Here is a 21,720-nt window from a genome sequence, read left to right as displayed (position 1 = left end):
TAGTGACACCACCAACAAACTTCACAAAAGTCCTGGTGTGGAGAAAGAATGAATCCGTAACATAGAAACTTCTCAGTCAAGCCTGGTGGAGGTAGTGTCATGGCTTGGGCTTTACATGGCTTCTTCTGGATCGGGCTCACTAATCTTTATTGATGATGTAACATTATCATGGTGATTGCAGCAGAATGAATTTAGACGTCTACAGAAGAATGCATCCAGTCTAATTGAGCGGAACGTCATCGTGCAGCAAGACAATGCAACAGTTTAGTGATGTCAGCGAGTCACCAGGTTGATGCAAGGGATATGCCACCAAATATTGTGTTATTTACTTTAATTTACTTTAAGACTATCTGTTCCTATAGCTTTTCTCACCTAAAAATTGCACGGCCTGCCACCGAATGGGTCCTGTTTCAAGTTGTTTAGCACATCTAGATGTAAATATCACAAAATGAAGACTGCAATTCTGATCTGTCGTCTCATGTTCATCATTTAATCTAAAACATAAACGTCTTCAACGTATAGCAAAATCAATAGAATTGGCCTTGCTGTTCCAGTACTCTCAGAGGAGACTGGAGGTACACTTTGAATTAAGGATGTCGATAACTTCTGGCAGTATTTTTCCTGTGCTATATAAAAGATTGAAACCAGTGTGTGGTCTGGTTAATATGGAACGCATACTGTTTGTAATCAGAAAGAAATAATAATAAAAAAAAAACCCAGAACCTTTTCCTGAACCTGGAATGGAACTTCAGCCAATCAACACGCTGGAAATTAATCTGTAGACCAGCTGTGCCTATTATGAAATGAAACATTTTAATAAAAAACCATTTTTCTTTGATGAAATGACTCGCTTTCGAGTCGTGGGTTACGGCCTTTCCGCGCCGCAGACTCTGCGGCTGGCTTTGGAAATTAGAAAAGAAAATTCAGGATGATGGGTGTCACTGTTACGCGTCCTGAAAATGGACTGAGGTAATGGACAGCCTGGAAAGACGCTCTGGATCGGTCGACTCTGAGAGCCAGGTGTTGAGGGTGGCGCTGGATGAGCAGTATGGAAACAGGAAGTGAAGAGGAAACAGGTGCTCTCTGTCACCACATGGAAAATAGCACAAGTGCAAATTATTTACAAGATTCAGAGTTTTGGTTTGCATGTAATCTGCGTAGAATTACCATCGTGGCTTGTTTGTTGAGGAATTAATGGAATTAATGACAGGGTGTGATATTTAAGACTCCTTGAGCCCTGATGAATCCACTTCAGGTTTACTTTTAGGGTGTTTTTTTTATTTATTTATTTTTCTTCTAGTTCTTCCAATCCTTTCTTAGTAAGCACTCACATCAATGGTGCGTTTGTCATGGGGGGGGGGGGGGGGGGGGGGGGGGATGGGGTGTTTACCCAGAAGCCCCGGCTCTGGTCTATTCTTGCTTCGAGTGAACGAACACAAGTGAGTGTTAAAAGCATGGGGGGGGAAAAGAAAGAGGGAGAGGGGGTGCATGTGCTTTTCATTTCACCTCATTCACGGCAGAAAGAGAGTGAAGCGCACTGGAAAGGCCATGGAGAGGGTGAGGGATGGGGGAAAAACAAGCAACAGTTAAGAAAGGATGAGAGAGAGAGAGAGAAAGAGAGCAAAAGAGGGAGGGAAAACTGAAAATCACAGGCCGAATGTTGCCGATTGAGTCCGCAGTAAAAGTGTTTTGAAGGAAGTTTGGTTTGGCCTGGTGGCTTTTTATCCTCCCTCCTGTTCCAGCCATCTTATCTTTCCCCCACGTTCACTAATCAGCACTGCCGCCCCGTCCCCGGACCGTTCACAGGCGTGGATAATTACACACACATACACGCATTTAAATCCCTCAACTACAATAACACCACATTATCTTATTACACACAGAGATCTGAGCTCTCAATTGTCAGAGAAAAAAATTCCCATGTTTAGAGAACTAAACTGTGGTGTGTGGGGGTGTTAAAGGATTACCCACAATCCTCTCTGAGCTGTACTGTATCCACATTTACACGCCGGTTGCAGTAAGAATCACTCATTGTTCGTAAACAAGTGGACAAACGAAGAAGCTATAGAGACGACGCTGTGCTTAGTCTAGTCTACAGTTTTAGCTCTTTTTTTTTTTTTTCCTTTTTAAAATGATTAAATCACCGTTAAATATAACTGTTATATACAGATAGAACGTAAATAAGCAAAGTAGGAGGAACTCTAGCAGAAGGCGGCATTGTGTTAGCGCGTTCATTGTATTAAAACAGGACGATCCCCCCCCCTTTTCCTCTTTTGACGAAATAAATCTGAATTCATTAGAACTTCAGTAGATTTTCAGGTGGTCCAGATAACAAAGATGATCTGTAGTGGAAATGGCATACTGGTTTACTAACGTTCCAGACAAAGAACTCTTCATTTGCAGGTGCGGTCTGGTAAATTTTTGTGTTTTTTGTGGCCAAAAAACGTGTTTTTAAAAAAAAATCATTTTATTTATTTATTGAGGAAAACCGCAGTGGTGAAATTGTGTCTCTCGCTGTGATACGTGGAGAAAAATGAGAACTTTTAGCCGCACTCGTGTTCGAAGCATGTCATCCGAAGCGGGCTTCGGAAGAACGAGCGTTGCGATGACGTCACACGACACCCGAATCTGCAGGAAATCTGTGGTTATTTTTGAAAATATCGCAAGCTCCTCAGAAAATTGTGGCGCTTGCTCGATTTTGGGTCCGTTTCCGTGATCGCGAAATTTTGGAGGACTGAGTTTTACGGGCTCTGTTTGTTCTCGACGGCAAGAAAAAGTCTCGACACCCATTTCGAAAGAAACGCGTGGACATTTGTAGCGTCCGAGTAATTAGAAACGATCTTAGGAAATTTTCTCATCGCGTTTTGTGTAAACTTTAACATTGTAATTTAGTTTTCTCAGAAAAGAAGTACAGAAAAGGGTTTATCCAAATTTAATACTTGCCCTTTGGCTGTTTGGCTGAACAACTCCATTTGGGATAGACAAAAAGAAATGTGTAAGGTTTGCGGTAGAATATCAGTTAAAACAGACCTAAAGTCTGGTGTGCTGTTTCCAGAAGGATTAAAACTGAGAATGTTCCCTTCCTTTACTGCAGACTGAGTGTTAGTGTGTAGCTTTTAGTGGTCAGGGGATCCTCCTGAACAGGGGCTCTGAGTTGATCAGTTTTTAAACAAGTGGGACTGCTCAGATAGACAGATGGCTGCTGCTCTAATGCATGTTTCACATTTTCAGGTGTTAATAGAGTGTTGCCTCGGGCTGATTGGGATTTGGGCTCGAGGGGGTCATACTGGGTGGAGTTCCTTCTCCTGGGAAACTGTAACACAACTCTCACGAATGGACAGGAAGACAGCCTGGGTTCAGTCCAGGAGGGATGGATGTCTGTCTCTCTCTCTCTCTCTCTCTCTCTCTCTCGTGCGCGCTCTCGCTCGCTCGCTGACAAACACCCTCCTGTCATTCCAAAACAACGGTGTGATAACAATCGCAAGGGAAAGGAAATTGTGCCACCCTTCCAGATCTTGGAGAGAAGGAGGGAAGGGAGGGAGGGAGGGAGGGAGAGGAGGAGTCAGGGGCTTTTCAGAGGAGCTGGGAACCAGAGAGGAGCAAAGGAAAATAGTGGAGGAGACCCAGCTCAGGTTGCTCATTGGAACAAAAGGCACCTGGTGAGAGAGAGACAGAAAGAGAATGAGAGAGAGCGAGAAAGAGAATGAGAGAGAGAGAGAGAGAGACCGAAAGAGAGTGAGGGAGAGAGAGACTGAAAGAGAGTGAGTGAGAGACTGAAAGAGAGCGAGAGAGAGAGACAGAAAGAGAGCGAGCGAGAGAGAGAGACAGAAAGCGAGAGAGAGAGAGACAGAAAGAGAAAGAGAGGGGGAGAGAGAGAGAGAGAGAGAGAGAGAGAGAGGCACATTTACAGCACCTGAGAAGCATGTTAAGTAATAGTCTAGATAGAATTACCTAAAATGAGAGGAGGCGAGAAAGAGGAGGTGCATCAGCACAGCATCTAAGCAGCTGGGAGGAGAGAGCGAGTGAGAGAGAGAGAGAGAGAGAGAGAGAGAGAGAGCGAGCGAGCGAGTGTTGTGCCGTCACATTGCTTCACTTCTCATTCTCTGAAAGTGAGAGCCTGTGTAAGAGTGTCTCAGCATTTACTTTGGGAGCTGAGCTTATATTTGATCCACACGTTGTCTCTCCGCGTGCGTGTGTGTGTGTGCGTGTGTGTGTGCGTGTGTGTGCGTGTGTGTGTCTCTAGGACAACTTGGTGCTCTTTCTGAAAGGCTGCGAGGAGTTGGGATTGAAAGGCTCTCAGCTGTTTGACCCAGGAGATCTTCAGGACACACGCACCACCCGGTAAGACCCACTTTGCCGTCACGCTTGTGCACCTGCTCAAGCGGTTTCCGACCTGTCCCTCCCGAGTTCTCATGGACTTATGGAGACATTTAAAGGCTTAAAGGAAGAGTTTGATGAAAGCCTCAGTCTCGCTGAGGTTTCTGACACGGCATCTTACTGTAACCTGTAAACACGGGGAAAACATTACTGTGTAAGAGCAGCGTGTAATCTTAGGAGCTGTATTGTTCCGGATGATATGTACAGACTACGACACGAGGGTGTGTGCTGTTATAGGGAAACAATCAGCAGTGTGGTGGTGCGGCGCTTGAAGTTTTCTGTTGATCGAGTCCTGTTGTATTTTTCCTCAATGTATACTTACATTTAACATGGTGGAACATGCATGAAACATGTTAGTTGTAAGTTTGGTATGATTTTACAGGCGACGTGAATGACTCTGATCATCTCGTCACAGTGGCACCTGTAAAGCGGTGGGATATACAGTATTAGGCAGCAAGTGAACTGTCAGTTCTCGAAGTTGACGTGTTGGAAGCCGGAGAAATGGGCGAGCGTAAGGATCTGAGACACTTTGACAATGTTTGTGATGTACAGTGGTTAATACCTACCAAAAGTGGCTCAAGGAAGGACAACCGGTGAATCAGCGTCAGGGTCGTTGGCCGCCAAAGACTCGTCGATGCGCGTGGGGAGCGAAGGCGAGACATCTGGTGCGATCCAACGGAAGAGCTGCTGTAGCACAGATGGGCTGAAAATGTTAATATTGGCTCTGATAGAAAGGTTTCAAAACACACAGTGCATCACGGCCTGCTGCGTACGGGGCTGCGTGCCCATGCTGACCCCTGTCCACTACCGAAAGCTCCTACAATGGGCACGTGAACATCAGAACTGGACCATGGAGCAGTGGAAGAAGGCGGCCGGGTCTGCTGAATCACGCTGTCTTTTACATCACGTGGAGGCCGGGTGCGTGTGTTTGCGTCGTTTACTTGGGATAGAGATGGCACCAGGATGCACTATGGGAAGAAGGCGAGCCGGCGGAGGAAGTGTGTTGCTCTGAGCGATGTTCTGCTGGAAAACCTCGGGACCTGGCGTTCACGTGGATGTTTCTTTGACACGTTCCACCTACCTAAACATTGTTCCAGGCCGAGTTCATGCCTTCATGGTAACGGTGTTCACTCATATCAGTGACGTCTTTCAGCACGATAACGCTCCCTGCTACGCTGCAAAAGTTGTTCAGGAACGGTTTAAGGAACATGACGAAGAGTTCAAGGTCGTGATTCGGCCTCCAAATTCCCCTCGAGATCTCGATCCGATCGAGCGTCTGTGGGACGTTCTGAACAAAAAAGTCCGATCCACGGATCCACCTCCGTCGCAACTTACAGGACGTAAAGGATCTGCCGCTAACGTCTCGGTGCCAGATCCCACAGCACACCTTCGGAGGTCTTTTGAATCCGTACATCGACGTGTCTGAGACGTTTCCGGTGGCACGAGGAGAGGCGGACCGTCGCGATATTACGCAGGCGGTTTAAATGTCACGGCTGATCGGTGTGTAGCGATTTGTAATTGATTTCAGAATGTGAGGGTTGCGCCTGCGGCCGTTGGGTCGAGGGTTGCGCCGTTGATGTATTTACGTATGTGGAAGGGATTTTTGGGTTAGAGACTTCCTTTACTTGTAGTTGGTGCTGCTGTAGATGTTTGGCTCCAGCGCAAAACAAAAGAAGCAGACATCAGACACCAAACACGTCATGGCTGATTGATAACGTTTGAGGTAACGGGGAAATTTGTTTTTTCTCTCTTACCAAGTGTTTGTTTTGTGACAAATTGATACCTACTGTACCTCTCCTCCTTCCTGAATGATCTGGTCAGGGGTGTAAGCCCTATTGTAATTTTTTTGGCTTTTCTATGCCCTTATGTCCACTAAGGCTTTCCTTTCCGCTCTAAATGTTACCTTAAAGAGAGACTTTAACTCATCCTCCACGTTCTGTATGTGTGTGCTCTGACCTACGTTTCCTTCATTTCCTACATTACTACACCATCTGAGTGTGTGTGTGTGTGTGTGTGTGTGTGTGTGTGTGTGTGTGCGAGTAAAAAAAAAGAGTACATGCCAAAATGGACCAAATGTCCTCACACTTCCCGGATAGTGTCAAATGTCCTGGTCCTCATAAAAATACTGAGTTTGTACAGTTTGGTTTTTTTTTCTTTTTAAAACTAAAATAGCCTAAATATTTCCATCTGAGGTTAATGTTAGTGTGTGTGTGTGTGTGTGTGTGTGTGTGTGTGTGTGTGTGTGTGTGTGTGTGTGAGTGTGTGCACACGCTTATGGGTCAGGATTATAGTTATTGTCATAGTGACTGTGTTTTGTCCTGTGATAGACGGGTGGTCAGTCATGAGGGGGCGTGTCCCGTGTGTATCGTGGAACTACAGTCAGAGCAGAAAGGGAAGACTGTGCTGCTTACAAGACTGGTTTGTTCACTCTGAAAAGGTGGAAAGATAGAGTTTCAGGGCTTTATTCGTTTCTCTACGCTTTTAAACGTGTGCCTTTGTGCACAATTTGCGCGTTGAATCGCAAGAACACTTCTCGCACTCCAGTCCAGCACAGCGTTGTGAGAGAACACGGGGACGCAGTGCACACAGAGTCGGTCACGTCTGTTTCTTGCTAAAAGTAAAACAAGCGCTCGTTTAAAGTGCACCTATTGTGGTTTTGAAACGTGCCTAATTTCGTTTTAAAGGTCATGTACGATCATTTTACACGCATCCGAGATCAAAAAACGCTTTAACGTGCTCGTAATTTAAACCGCAGCGTTACCTTTTTTCCCTTGGTGTCACAAACGACTCGTTAAATGACCCGTTCTAAACGATTCATTCTAAACTCCTCCTTTCAGAGAGCATGCTCTGCTCTGATTGGTCAGATGTTTCAAAAAGGAAACGCCCGGTACCGTAACGAGTTTCGGCTCCGTCCGTCGGCGAGCTGCCGATGAAGACCAGAGGCGGGGCTTTTTGTTATAAACCTACGTAGGTTAGTACAGGAAGTAAAGTCTGGAATCACTAACGACTCGATTCAGCTGTTCAGAGTCGGTTCCTTCGTTCGGGAGTCGATAACTCCGTTTGTCGTGCGCTTTGATTTTTGAAACTTTGCAGACTTTTTACATGCACAAACAGCTCTATAAAAAACACGCTACATGAAAGGGAATATTTGGAAAAACCGTAACAGGTGCACTTTAAGGCCCGTGAGCCGTCAAAGAGCCCAGTAAGTATGTAGGAATATTCCACGGGAACGCAGGAGATAAAAAGGGTCCAAAACACTGGTATAAACCCTACACTAGTTTGATTTTGCCTTTTATTCTGGTTTCATTTAGTGCCTAGGGGTGTTTTGTGTCATAAACTACTGTATTTAGATAGAAAGTTGAGAGAAACAGCCCTGAAGCCCTGTTTGTATTCTGTATTTTTTCCTCTACATCACTGCAAAATAGTCGAGTTTAAAAAAAATTTAAAGAAAAAAAACCTTCCGATGTTACTTATGGAATCGTCTACGTCATCCACACGCCATACCGTCTTTCATGAAGTGCTTCTTTCTTTAAACCAAGAGTCCTGTATAAAAATGTTACCTGTTCTGGCCTGCGCTTGTCTGGTTTGGTTTGGTTTTTTTTCACAGTGCCCTTTCTTTCCTGTATCTTTTCCTCAGCATCAGTCTTTCCACTGAAATACTCGGTAGTTCGCTCAGTAAAGTGAGCACAGAGTGAAACTATGCAGCCTGGCAGCATGATGATGGAAACATGGAGCGGTTTTTGACAGGTGAGAGAGAGAGAGAGAGAGAGAGAGAGAGAGAGAGAGAGAGAGAGAGAATAGTTATCTGTTTTATCAGGACTGGTGATCTAATACACTTTGGAATTTGTTCGAGGGGTCACCGCACATAAAAATGCTCCTACTACTTCAGAAGCACAAGGAGGTCGTAAGTGTGCAGAGGAGAGAAGAAGAAGTGGACAGGGTTGCCAGGTCTGCTGCCACGGGTTCAGGGTTGAATGTTCTGCATACGTTAGATGAGTTATATGAGTGTTTGTGGTTAGATAAAATAGATAAGCTGCAGGGAATTTTAAACGCATAGGTTATTATGTATAATATGTGGTCTGTATTCGAGAACATGTCAAATAGTGTACTAGTATAGTACCTAGAGTACAGTATAAGTATATAATGAGTATTTATAGTAGAGTAATTACACTTCTTTTCCAATCTGCCTCAGATTCCTCTTCTGCTTCTGCCTTTCTGCTCACCGTGATTGTAAAGAGTGTCTTTTTGAGTTACGACAGACTTCCCGTCAGCTCGAACTAGTCCGGTCCTTCTCCTCTGACCTTTCTCATCAACAAGGTGTTTTGCGCCCACAGCGCTGCTGTTCACTGAATGTTTTGTATTTGTTGATTGATTGATTGATTGATTGATTGATTTTTGCATCATTCCAAACCAGCCTGTCCGAGACCAATGACCATGTCAAGAGTCAAAGTCATGAAGATCTGCCACATTGTCTGAAGACCCCAGAAGACCCTCCACCCCGCCCACACACACCCACCCTCGTTCCATCTCTCTCCTGGTCTCGACACTCGAGTTAAATTAGGAACCCGAGAAAGCCGAAGCCGTTATTTCAGGATGACGATAAGTCCTTCTTGTTTTACCCCGAGGATTTTACTGGATATCTTTTTATTGCTTTTTCGGATATTTCCAAAGTAGTACAGCATCCTGAAATCCCGAAGAGACAAAGTTTGACCACGTCCTTTTAAAACGCATCATCTCCCCTTCAGCTCTTTGTTCTAAAGCCGATATCTGGTTCGTCCTTGTCTAGATCTACTAGCCGAGAGATGGAGTTCATCCACAAAGTAGGAATTCCTTATCCTGCTAAGGAAGACCGATACCCTTGGCGTTTCATAACTTTTGAAAGATTCCCTCTTCCCATGTTTAGCGCCTAACAACGAATAAAAAGCAGGAACAATTCACGCCATTCTTCCTGTTCCTACACAGTGTAATCGAATATATCGGCTAGATTGTGCCGATAGAGCTCTTTGAAAGCGGGTTGTACAGCTGCAGCCTGTGAGAAGTAGCACTGATCATTGCTTTAAACTAATCATCATTGTAAATTAGGTTTGTCAATGTTTATAGCCATACCTAAAAGTTTTTATATATTTTATATTCTCTCTCTCTCTCTCTCTCTCTCTCTCTCTGTCTCTCTCTCTCTCTTTCTGTACCCCCACAGAGGCTCAGACTGCAACAAGAGGCTGAAAAATGTAAGTCAGATGTATATTTGCATATTTCTGTGTAGATATCCAATCATGTCCAATTCTATTCTCTAGGTTTATAGCCAGGTTTATATTAATGCCTTCATTCTAATATGCTCACATTTCTGGAGTAAGAACTTACACACTGATGTGAATGGCGGACACTTTGTGTTATATGTCTGAGATATGGTGAAGTTTACTTGAGGAGATGTTTGTTTGTTTGTTTGTTTGTTTGTTTGTTTATTGTTCTGTTGGTGCAGTCAGAGGTAATACACTGAAAGTCTTCAGTGTCCTAGAAAAGGCTCTGCAGTTTCTCGGTAATATGACAAGCTGTGTTTGTTTTTATTGTGCGTGTGCGTGTATGTGTGTGTGTGTGTTTTTTTGTGTCTGTTATTAGAAAAACAGTCCGATGAGGGAATGACTCTATAGATGTTAGAATGTGAATTATAACAGGAACTACCGTGCTTCATGGATGTTCCACAACTATAATGAGTCCTTACTGGTCACATATACGTAACAGGAAAGTGGAATTATTTTTTTCTTCGCATATCCAAGCATATTCGGAGGTTGGGGTCGTGATACGGCATCCCTGGAGCTGAGAGCTTTGCTTAACGGCCCTACAGTGGTAGCTTGGCAGTGCTGGGGCTTGAACCTCCGACCTTCCACTTCTGATCAGTAACCCAGAGCCTTAACTGTCTTGAATGCAGTCGTTTGCTGTGGTATAAGAGGAATAAAACACTTGGGGATGATTGTTCTTGGAAATACAATCAACTTTGTGTTGATTACACTCCCCTGTTGTTGATGATGTATGTTGATTATATACTGTTATGTTCCGTTCCTTACGTATTGAAGTAAGCTTTTGGTTCTGTGTCGCGGGATGATGGTTTTTCGTGGTGAAGGTCTAAATTCGATCAGTCAAGGTTGAACAGAACTGGCTCGGACTATGCAGGCAGGATTATTTCTGTCTTTGCAGCCTTGCACGACGAAAGCAACCGTGCATACTATACGTGCATGCAAACACTCGCACTATCACACACTCCCGTGCATTCCTGCTTGGCATGTTGTGTAAACAGGACTCATCTCCGAGTGAATAGATGACTATCTTTAGTTTACATCCTTTTTTGAACCCCTGTATTTCTGTTTTAATTTCATGGTTTGAAATGAGGATTGTGTGGTTTCCCTTCTTCTTCTTCTTCTTCTTCTTCTTCTTAGATCAGTATGTTGAGAGATGTTTTGAGTGAATATTAATGATGCATTATATCAGAATGTAAACATCTCTCAGTCATTTGACTTTCATGAAAGAGACGGTTGTTTTAAACAGATGTGACCAGTGCTGAGGGTGTTTGGGTGTTTTTTTTTTTCTTCTTTTCTTTTTTTTTCTTAAAATTGAGAATAGCTTTAGGGCTACATCCTGAAAGTACAGCTCCGAGAACTTTTATGGTTTATTTATGGTGTGTCCTGTCAGGTGACCAGTGCTTTCAAGTGGCCTTCAGCCAAGGATGCTGGGACTTTTTAAATTGTTGCATTGCTGAAAATTCACCTTCAGGATCATGATAAATAGTGTGTACAAGTTGTATTACAAATAGTCATTTGGATGAAGATTTAGGAATTGTTTTCTTGGCTGAAACTGTTACTAATACAAGTTGAGGTCTTTTCTCCTATTAGAAGGCAACCTGCGGTCTTGATTATTTATGGTGCAACCATAAGGCAGCCGTTGTCTTGTTTGTACAGGAGGCCACCGAACACATGCTGGACATACAGTATTGTTTGTTATAGTAACACATTACTAGCAGTGTACCATCACCACTGGGTGCTCTCTACAGTGTGTGTGGTCTGTATGCTGGCAGTGTTTGTGTATATGCATTTGTGTGGAGTGCATGAACAGCGCAAACTGCATTTGTTCCATTTTACCATGGAACAAACCGTCTTTTGTTGTAGTATGAATGGGCTAAAATTGGTACTAAATGAAAACAAAGCTTGTTTGCCTTGCCCTGTCGCATTATCAATCTTTCAGTAGCCACGTATAGGGAAAACCTCCCATTAAAACGCAACTCGTTGTCTGTATATGATGTATAATAATGTGATGCTAAAAGGTAATAAAAAAAACAAACCCAAATCTCGATGAACAGGTGATTAAAAATAAAGTTAAACTGGCGGATGGTAATTTGATAGATTATTGGTTTTGTCTTCTTCATAGGTTCTGATCACAATCTATTGGCTGGGCCGGGCAGCCAATAGCAGTGCCACTTATAACGGGCCCACTCTGGATCTACATGAGTTTGAGGGACTGCTCTCACAGATGCGAAAGGTAAACACAGTATGACATACACTATTGTACATCACTCGATCAGTCAGGCTCATACGCTACAGCTCTATCAGTCGGGCTCATACGCTACAGCTCTATCAGTCGGGCTCATACGCTACAGCTCTATCAGTCGGGCTCATACGCTACAGCTCTATCAGTCGGGCTCATACGCTACAGCTCTATCACTCGGGCTCATACACTACAGTTCAATTGATCATACACTGTACTCTATCTTTCCTACCAATTTGAAAATTTCATCTTATTTTAGCATTCGTAGCATGGTGTGTCACATGGCATTTGTAAATCAAGTCACTCCCTCAAATTACATTCCCTGAACTGAAGACGGCAATACAGAGTACTTCCTTTGGAAGAATATGCCATTGAAGTAAATAGGGGTTACTATTAATAATTCTTTACACTATTTCTCTCCAGTTCATATAATACCTTCATGACTTCATCATATTTTTATCATCTTTATTTATCTTTATAACGTCTCCATTCAACGTACACCGACACTCCCATGGTCCCATCGTACAGAAAAGCTGTATCAATCTCTTTATTCCGCTAATTCATCTTGTGCGCCATTACTGTGCCAATCTCCTATGCTACAGATTTGTAAACTTCATATTTTACAGCCGTATCAGTCTCATACACTACCCCTTTATCAACGTCATGCACTCTAGTACAGCTCAGATATCTCTTTTCTCATCTGGAAAACAGATAAAAAAAAACAAAAAAAAACTTTTATAGTGTCATCATGACTTGGCATTATGTCAGCTATTTTATGACTCCTTGGATGGATGTTTATAGAACCGTGACTTACGTTTTCCTGAGAATGTTCTTATGAGGGCATGTGATATTTTATAGAGACGAGTCAAAGAGGTCTATAAGGCTTGTGCTCTCCAGAGATGAGCTCACACCGCTGGCCTCGGCAGTCGGGCCTAAGCACGCTGTTAAACTCTCGTGAGGACGCTGATGAAACGCACTTAAACGCACACAGGCGTATACAGACGTGATCGTTATAGCTGTCGTTCCGATCACGTACTGCTTTGACATTCTGAGTTACCTAACAATCAGTCGCGCTTCCAACTCTATGCAGATGTTACTTATACAGATGAGCAATCGCTGTGACTGAAGCTGCTGCCATGCATGTCCCCAATAATCAACCCTCTTTTAAAGTCACTTAGTTCCTTTACTATTGCCATCTCCATCCATAATGAAGTCCCGAGACTGCTGTGTATTTTTCTACATGCCACAGACTATGGTACGATGTTTAACTGTATCACGCAGTATACAGTTAAATACAATATCAGATACAATATCAAGAGGTTAAACAATAAAGACAATTTTTCACAGCCTTCTTTGCTCATATTTACCAAGGGTGCCAATATTAATGGAGGGCACTGTGTATGCACATAAACGCTCGTTTGCAGGGGTCACGCTGTAGCGGATATAATAAACTTATTTTAAAAACTAGCCGTCGTTTTCAAAGCAAGAGCCATTACAACTTCTGTAATAGATCGTCTGTTTCTTCTTCTCCAATCACGTGCATTTATACCAAACCGCCATAACGTTAAAACCACCGACGGACCGGTCAGAGTGCCCATGCTGACCCGTGTCCACCACCAAAAGTGTTCTGGGCAATGTTCTGCTGGGAGAACGTGGGTCCTGGCATTCATATGGACCAAACCAAGTTCAACAAACCTCACCAAGTTCATCCCTTCATGGAAACGCCTAACGGCGTTTTTGAACCAAAACACTTTGAACTGTCAGATTTAGAGACGCAAACAAATCACGATTGGGTAAGCATTAAGAGGTAACTGTCGTCTCCAGTCAGTCACGTTAGCTGCTTATCCGGACCGTTGCACGCGAGCCGTTTTATTTGATCGAGCTGAATATTGTAGAATGTCGCAGAAGAGCTGATTCGAGCCTTGCACATATACAGCCTTTTAGCTGAGCTGCTGCATAAATAAATGCTGGTTAGCACACATACTGTAGACATCAAAATAGTGCTGAGGTTTGCTCAGTTTCCAGGGGAACCAGCACAGATCTTTAGATAGTACCGATGCAGTCATGCACACACATACGCAGAGCGAACTCGCAGCCGTAACAAGGGGGAGTGACGAATGATTTATTTCTCCTCCATGTCGTGTGCCTGTTTAATACTAATCTGTCTCTGCCTGAGATGCGGTCCTCTCTCCATACAGATTTCATGAACAGGACCTCCATTCGCAGGTCGTACCAATTGGCTGCACAGCTTTAATGAAAAAGCCGGTGAAATGGCAGAACGCTGTTGACTCAGCACGCTCCAGCAGGTCCGTCATTGCTTCAAGATAGCATGTCTGTTTTGTCAGGGCAAAACACCAGCAAACTGACTTGCTTTCATTTTCACTGATTACAGTATACACAGAATTGGATGGTTGGTGTGTGTGTGTGTGTGTGTGTGTGTGTGTGTGTGTGTGTGTGTGTGTGTGTGTGTGTGTGTGTTGCTGGAGAGCAGATTTGGTCTCCGTAAGGAATGTGTCTTGGATTGAGAGCGGTCAAGTGAGCCATTGTGCCCAGAGACCTACAGCATGAGGGTCAGCCAAAACAGACGTCACATCCTCTTACACATGATCTCCTAGAGAAGTGTTGTTTTTTTTTTTTTTAGCACTGCTACTGAAGTACCTTGTTCTGCATAAAGCTCCTTCACTCAAGACAGGCTCGTCTCCGCTACACTTTTCGTAGTCACCGTTATCGCTGGAAATACCCGGGTACATTATTATTTATTTATTTATTTTTTCTTAGCAACGTCTTGCGTGTATCTTGTAGAAACGAGTTCAAAATGCCGACTCAGATGTGATGGTACGATTCTGTTTCTAAGTAGTTAAAAAGTGATGGAATTATGACTCGATCATGTCGGGGAGTCTTGAGTGTGCATCTTGAAATCGTGAACCGCTATAGAGACTGATATTCGTTATAGCACAGCTGGAAGACTATTTCCGCCTTACTGTTTAGTACAGTGGAGTGTGATTTGGGGTACGAACTAACACCCCACCTGTTTACGTTCACCATTCTGGCACAAACCTCTCGTGTGGGTGGGGCTTAAGAGCGCTTTGGTCTCATTGGCTAGTGAGATTACAGCGTGTAAGGTTGGATGACATGAGGGCATTAGGGGGGGGGGATATTTATTGGGTCCTAATGTATTTATGGAGGCTGGAAGGTGATTTTGCAAAAATTCTGACGAAGGAACAATGGGAGAAAGTCAGAAACAGGAAAGCGCAGGCACTGAATTGGAACGAGTGGACGATAGAGTGAAACTTGGAACGACGGAGAGTGTAGAGTAATAGGGAAACGGATAGATGGGAAAGCTGTCAGGAATGGTCGTAACAGGGTTGACTTCTGCCCAGATATGAGACTCATTAGATCCACTTACAAAAGGAAACCACATGAAAACCTTTGTGTGTGTGTGTGTGTGTGTGTTTCAGGAGGTAGAGGACTGGGACAGCCCAAAGCGCAGCATTAGGGACAGCGGTTACATTGATTACTGGGAGTCAGAGCGCAGTGACTCTCTGTCGCCGCCGAGGCACGCGCGAGACGACTCCTTTGACAGTCTGGACTCCATCGGCTCCCGCTCGCGCCACACGCCCTCTCCGGACGGCCTGTTTGCCCGCAGCTCCAGCGATGGTGAGCCCCCCCACACACATACACACACACATGCATGCATGCGCGCACTCTGTGTGGCTCTGACGGAACATTACAGCTTTTGTGTTAGCTGTTTTGGCGCTTTATGTCTGCAGTATTGAAAGCCTGGAAGAATGAAGCGTAGAAATGAATGCAGCTGGTTAAATTAGCTGCGATGGACTGGAGTTTGTATTCCAGCCTCGGGACCAGTGTTCCCTCTGGGGATACGCTCTGGATCCACCATGACCAAGGTGAAGCCGTTACTAAGGGTCAATCGAGGATACGGCTTTTAATAATGTCGCCATCGTGGTACTGTATAGCGGGTGGTGTTGGTACTTCACAACTCCGGGGTGCTCGGTTCAATCCTGAGTCCAGTTGCTGTCGGTTCTCTATGTGGGTTTCCTCAGGGTTCTGTGGTTTCCTTCCAAAAACGTGCCAATAGTTGTACTGGCAACTCTAACGTGCCTCTAAGTGTGTATGTGTATGTGTGTGTGTGTGTGTGTGTGTGTGTGTGATTCCTTGTCCCGGGTTTCACAGCCAGTGTTCCCTAGTTATTCTCCGGATCCATTGCAACCCTGATCGGGATAAAGTGAAGAGTTGATACCTAAAAGTGGTACAGTGATTCAAACCCCCAACCTCAGAGGTGTAAGGCAAATGCCACGCTTTCCTTTACGCTTTAATCACTTAAAGGCTGTGATGCTAATCTGAAGGTTCAGCTTTTTACACAGCCCTTAGCACACAAGTTAAAGGTCCCCATGGTAGATATGACATCATCTGGCATAGCCAGACATGGATTGAGACTGGTATCTGCTAGTGATATCAGTGCTGCGGTGTCTGGTTCAAGCGGTTCTGAGTCTGAGCTTAATACCAAACGTTGTCTTTGATCTGAGAGGGAGAGAGGGCTGAACGAGACAGACGGAGGAAATACTTGTGCAGGGACGTTTAGTAACGGATGGCAAGAGTGACCAAGATATAAAAACATGCCCACACAGCCAAACCCCATTGCTCGCTCTGTGAGACCCATGGGATGAGTGAAGCTGGGACTCAGATCTGTTAAAGCCAATGAGGCTCATGTCTTAAATGTACACACACACGCACACACACACTCCTGCAGTAAAGCGCCATCTATTATCCCCAATGGACTACCAACTCCTCGTGTTTTTGCTCAACGGATGACGCTCAGTGCCGTGATTTCACCAACTTGGCTCTCAACAACAGGCCATTCAGTGTCCTTTTGAATCAGCTGATCAGCACCAAGGAGCCAGACAGAAGATTACCACAAAGATCCCAAAGCTGTGCTTGTACTTGCTTTAAGCGAAATACAAAGCGCTTCAGAGAGACCATGCACTGTGACCCCGAACTCCGTTTTAACGCCGATGCTTTAACTGTCACATGGCTTCAAAGAAACATGCTTATTTCAGTGCTGTTATGGATGTTCCCCATTCAATGACATCAAAGTATTTGATGCTAATCTATTCGAACATTCTCAGGACCCATACAGTATATGTGGGAATGAAAAACGTGCATGGCCTTTATGCTGTAATCTCGGCGCCTTTGAAGCAGTCCCATATGGGAGTGCCAGTAATTCCAGTTTTGAATAAACATTGCCTCAGTCCATGGACCGAGCCAGAGCTCACGGAAGTGCTGTTTTAAATGTGTCGGCTTCGTAAATATTTAATGAAAGTGGAGCGGACTCATAAACAGCTACTAGAACTAAAAGGAGGAAATACTTAGCTGACAATTGAGTATTTTATAAGGCCATTCTGCACATTACTGAGCTCGGGAAGCTGTCGATCACTGTGGAAAACACCACAGTGTGTAATTGGGGTTTTCCATAAGAAGCCTGAGAAATGTTAACATGTTGTCAGCAGATTGTCCGATGACTGAATGAGCGTCTACCCCACAAAAAAAAAAATGTCGACCCGCTAACCTTCCACTTGTGTGTTTGTGCGTAGAGTTTGCTTTTATCCAAACATTATAAGAGTCAGTTAGATCGAGTCCGCTGAAAGAATTTTAAAACAGACCAGAAGGCTGTAACCCCTTCGAAAGTCGAACTCCTTTAAGAAGCAAAACTAAGAACCAATGAACTCTCGATGAACCCTTTTTTTCTTCAAAGTGTACTCGCATTCATGCATCCTATTGGACGCTTCTGTACACCGCACCAAAACTGTTCCTGGAGATCTACCTTCCTGAAGACTTTAGCGCCCAAACGTAATGGTGCCCGCCTGACCTGATGAGGAATCGTCGCCTTAAGAAGTTCTTGATCAACCTACAGAGATGTATTAGATTTTGGTTGGAGATGGAAGGAAAAGAGCTGGTGACCACTGCCTTGGAGGGTTTCCCTATCAGAGAGGCCTGGTAGAAAGCTTGAACTTGAGTTCCATCCAAAGAATTCTTGAAGTACCTTCAAGAGTGTATATGAAAGTAAAAAAACAAAACGAACCTATATACCCTGCTCTCCTTGATCCATGAATTAGGATCAGTTCATCTTTATCCTTTAATCTTTTATGATTTATTTTTATATCTATTAGTTAGATTGCTTACATCTTCAGGTAATTTTTTTCTCTCTCCAGTGAAGTACTTGTCGATCACAGCGGATAAAAGGTAAAGTTTGAGTCATGTGGAATGTAGACGGACTACAGCGTGTGTTTACCCGGAGCTCTGGAAACGTTCTAAAGGCTTAGGTGGTGCTGAAGCCACATGTGTGGAGCATCTTGCTAAAGAATGCAACAAGATGAAAGGTGGAGGTTAAGACCTTCAAAAAGTAAGTTCTGATGATCCAGGTACTTCTTAAGATTGCAGTTTTGGCATTGTTGCACTTTTCAGCTAGAAGAGTTTCTGGTTTTGATCTGGCTGAATTCTGGATGTACACGTTGGGGCTGATGCTGTGGTTGTAATAGCTGTTTTACCAAACTCAAAAGAAAGTGACTTGGGCGTGTAGCCTTTTAACATGTCTTTAACCGTATTTTATTATATTTCGGCTTTGAATTTCTTTAATGGTTTTATTCCGATGTGATCGATTTCGAGAGAAGAATATCACGTTGCTGGGGGTGGTGGGGGGAGGAAGAGAGAAGAACCTGAGTTAGAAGGGCCTGAGATGGAAAGGTACGGACTAGATATTGTTGGCCTTATGTCTGCACAGTAAGAGCAGTACCGGGAATCATTGGGAGGATTATATCTCACAGATGGCTTGGGAACATCTGAGGATTCCACCAGAGGAACTGAAATCAGTGTCTTTGGATGGCACTAGAGATGACCTTCTCAGTGTTTTTGGTTGATTTAGAAAGATGAATGTAACTTTGCTCATGGGAGAAGAGCCGGAGTATGTGAGATGTAAAAAGTATGGACTTTAATTCCAGACAGTAAGCGTTCCTGTACCAGACTTCTGAACCAACTAGTTGAGATGGTTTGGGCACCTTACATGGATACCCCCTGGTCAGCTCCCAGGAGAGCTGCATTATTCACATCCCACTGGACAGAGACCGTCTAGAGACCTAGGAAATACTGGAGAGATTATATCTCACAGTTGGCTTGGGAAGGTCTGGGGATCCCCCAGGAGGAGCTGGAGAAGTCATGACTGACCTTGTCCCCTACATGGAAAAGCAGAAGGGAAAATGAATGAAAATGTGGAAAACCGATCTCTTATAACTTGTGCTTTTTATTTATTTATTTATTATTAGCAACATGTTTGGGTTTCAGCATCATACTTTTTATGTGTATTTACACCCTGCAGGCCGTGGCAGCGACTCTGAGTGTGACATCCCCTACAGGAAGCTACCGGATATGCGGCGGGATGACATGCTGGCGCGACGGACATCATGCAGTGAGCCGCGTACTGCGGTTCCCTTCAATCAGTACCTACCCAACAAGAGCAACCAGACATCGTACGTACATATTCCTCTGCGTAGACAACGCACCGAGCGAGAGGAGAGCTGCAAGAGCTGGAGCAATGCCACCTCGCCCGTAGGAGGAGAGAGGTCTTTCAGGTAATGGCTACGACGGACATAACGGTGATTTGTTTAAAGTCACTTTCGTTGAACTTTCTAGAATGTTTTCGATTATTCATGGTGATATACTTTTGCAGTTTGTCTTGGATAGTTCTTAGCCCTTTGAGTCAGTTATGAGATGCTGATGACTAGCAACGGTTTATTGCGGCGACTACTCCGATTTGACCAATCTCAGGCATGGCACCGTACACTATTACCAAGTTTCACACAGAAACCCTTGATTACTGTGTAATCTATGGTTCTAAGACAAAGTGCCAGGGAGTTCCTTCTGAGCTAGAAGAAATCTTTAATACACTTTGTCAAATCCTCGGCAAAACGAGAACGAGGATGAGTGTAATGTAGTGGGGACCTTTTATAGGCAACACAGGTGGTGTCACAGACAGTTGACAACATGGCAAGAAATCGAGTATACAGGCCAGGGCGGTTGGTATAAATGGTCTAGAAGTGCTAAGCCCACGTGTCTTTCCGAGACATTTTATAATGACATTTATAACACGTATCTTTCAAAGACATTAAGATGGGTGCTTTCTATATGGCTTCACAATTAAGTGAAGATGATTTGAAATCAGGACGTATTTGTGAATTGATGATAACGGTTAGCTTAGAAACCTGGGATAAGTGAAGCCTCGGAACATCTTTGTTTGTTTGCAAGGGGAAATGAGCCACCATTAGTTCTTAATGTTTATTACTTCGGGAATTAGAGCCTGTCTTGTTTATTATACGAGCCCATGTCTCTTGTTTCCCAGCAATAGCAGGACAGTACTGCCAATGCTTCGTCTTCTGCCAAAAACATTCAGACAAAATATTGACTAAGCAGGCGTATCAGTTGCCAGTGCATTTAGGGAAAATGTTCTGGAATGATCTGTCTTTTCTCCCAAAAAAGAAACGTACTCTTTTGACACCCTTAAGCACTGCCAGATTAAACATAGCACTCCTGAAACAAGCCAACTTTGCTTCGTGTTCTGATGATGGGGGAAATATTTCAAGAATATGTTTGGCATCATTGATGGAGGCCAATTTTTTGGCATTATGGTGTGGATTTTAGAAATGAAAAGTGTGGGGGTTGGGGGGGGGGGGGGTTTCCCTGTTTTGTTTTGTTTTGTTTTGTTTTGTTTTGTTTTGTTTTGTTTTGTTTTGTTTTGTCCTTTCTTTCTTTCTTTCATTTGTTCAATGTAGACTTCTTAATACGGTAGTGGTACGAGGGGAGCGGTTGATGGAGACCAGATGTGGGCGTTAATTGACTAAAGGCTTGGAAGCCGGAAGATTCCAATTCCTCCCTAACTGATCGTGAAATTGTGTGTGAGAACACAGATAAGGGTTGGCAATACAATTCAGCAAACAACGAATGGGTTTGCTTGTGTTTCTACCCTACGCAGATGTGTTTACTCGTTCTGGAATGTTCTTGGAGAACGTTCTTAGGCGCATTTTTGTATGTAGTTTGCAGTTCCTGAGTCAGAAGTTTACCTCTGCCTGTTAAAACATAAAAGTTAAAAAGGTAAAAAAAATAAATAAACAGGATGTGACCTTCATGTTTATTTTACGTTGCTTGTGAAGGTGTGCGTGCATGATCTTCCCTTCTTGCCTTTGTGTGTGTTATTGTATTGCCACAGGGTTCATCCAAACACACTGTGCACACTGTAGCCTCGGATTCCTGTTCTTGACTGACAGGAGTAGAAACCGATGTGATCTTCTGCTGTTGTAGGCCATCTACCTCATGGTTGGTCTGTTGTGCTCTTTGAGATACTTTTGAGATGCTCACTGCAGGTTTAACGACTCAAACCAGTCTGGCCATTCATCTCTCAGAGGTTTCTCCCTGTAGAACTGCTGCTCATTGGATGTTTTTTTTGTTTTTTTTTTTGGTTTTTGTACCCTTCTGTGCAAACTCTATAAATTATGCATGATCTCCAGAAGATGAGCTACACAGATGAGGCAAAGATCAAGGAGGAGAACATACATCCAGGCACCGCCTCATACATACATAATCTGAAGTCGACCTCTTCCGATGAGAGCTCCAGCACAACAGATAATGGAGAAGGCCTGCCTAAATGCTGTATTGCCCTACATTCCATCTCCAGGACAAAATTCAAAGAGGCCCCATGAGGAAAGTTGGTCCAAGATGTACCACTTTACCAAATTTACTATAAAATGATTT

At 43.8% G+C, this 21,720-nt stretch overlaps 1 protein-coding gene across 7 annotated transcripts in view; it reads left to right on the top strand.

Annotated features, from left to right (window-relative positions):
- Positions 1 to 21,720, top strand: part of limch1b (LIM and calponin homology domains 1b) — a 74,662-nt gene that overhangs the window by 30,231 nt on the left and 22,711 nt on the right. For all 7 annotated transcript variants that reach the window (XM_053630258.1, XM_053630257.1, XM_053630259.1 and 4 more), the window contains exons 4-8: positions 4,244 to 4,341; positions 9,572 to 9,602; positions 11,791 to 11,901; positions 15,366 to 15,564; positions 19,295 to 19,547. In XM_053630258.1, the coding sequence (XP_053486233.1) occupies positions 4,244 to 4,341; positions 9,572 to 9,602; positions 11,791 to 11,901; positions 15,366 to 15,564; positions 19,295 to 19,547 (692 nt within the window). The remainder of the gene's footprint in view (positions 1 to 4,243; positions 4,342 to 9,571; positions 9,603 to 11,790; positions 11,902 to 15,365; positions 15,565 to 19,294; positions 19,548 to 21,720) is intronic.

This window comes from Ictalurus furcatus, chromosome 8, assembly GCF_023375685.1.
Source record: "Ictalurus furcatus strain D&B chromosome 8, Billie_1.0, whole genome shotgun sequence".
NCBI lineage: Eukaryota > Metazoa > Chordata > Actinopteri > Siluriformes > Ictaluridae > Ictalurus > Ictalurus furcatus.
This window is presented reverse-complemented; position numbering and strand designations above follow the sequence as displayed.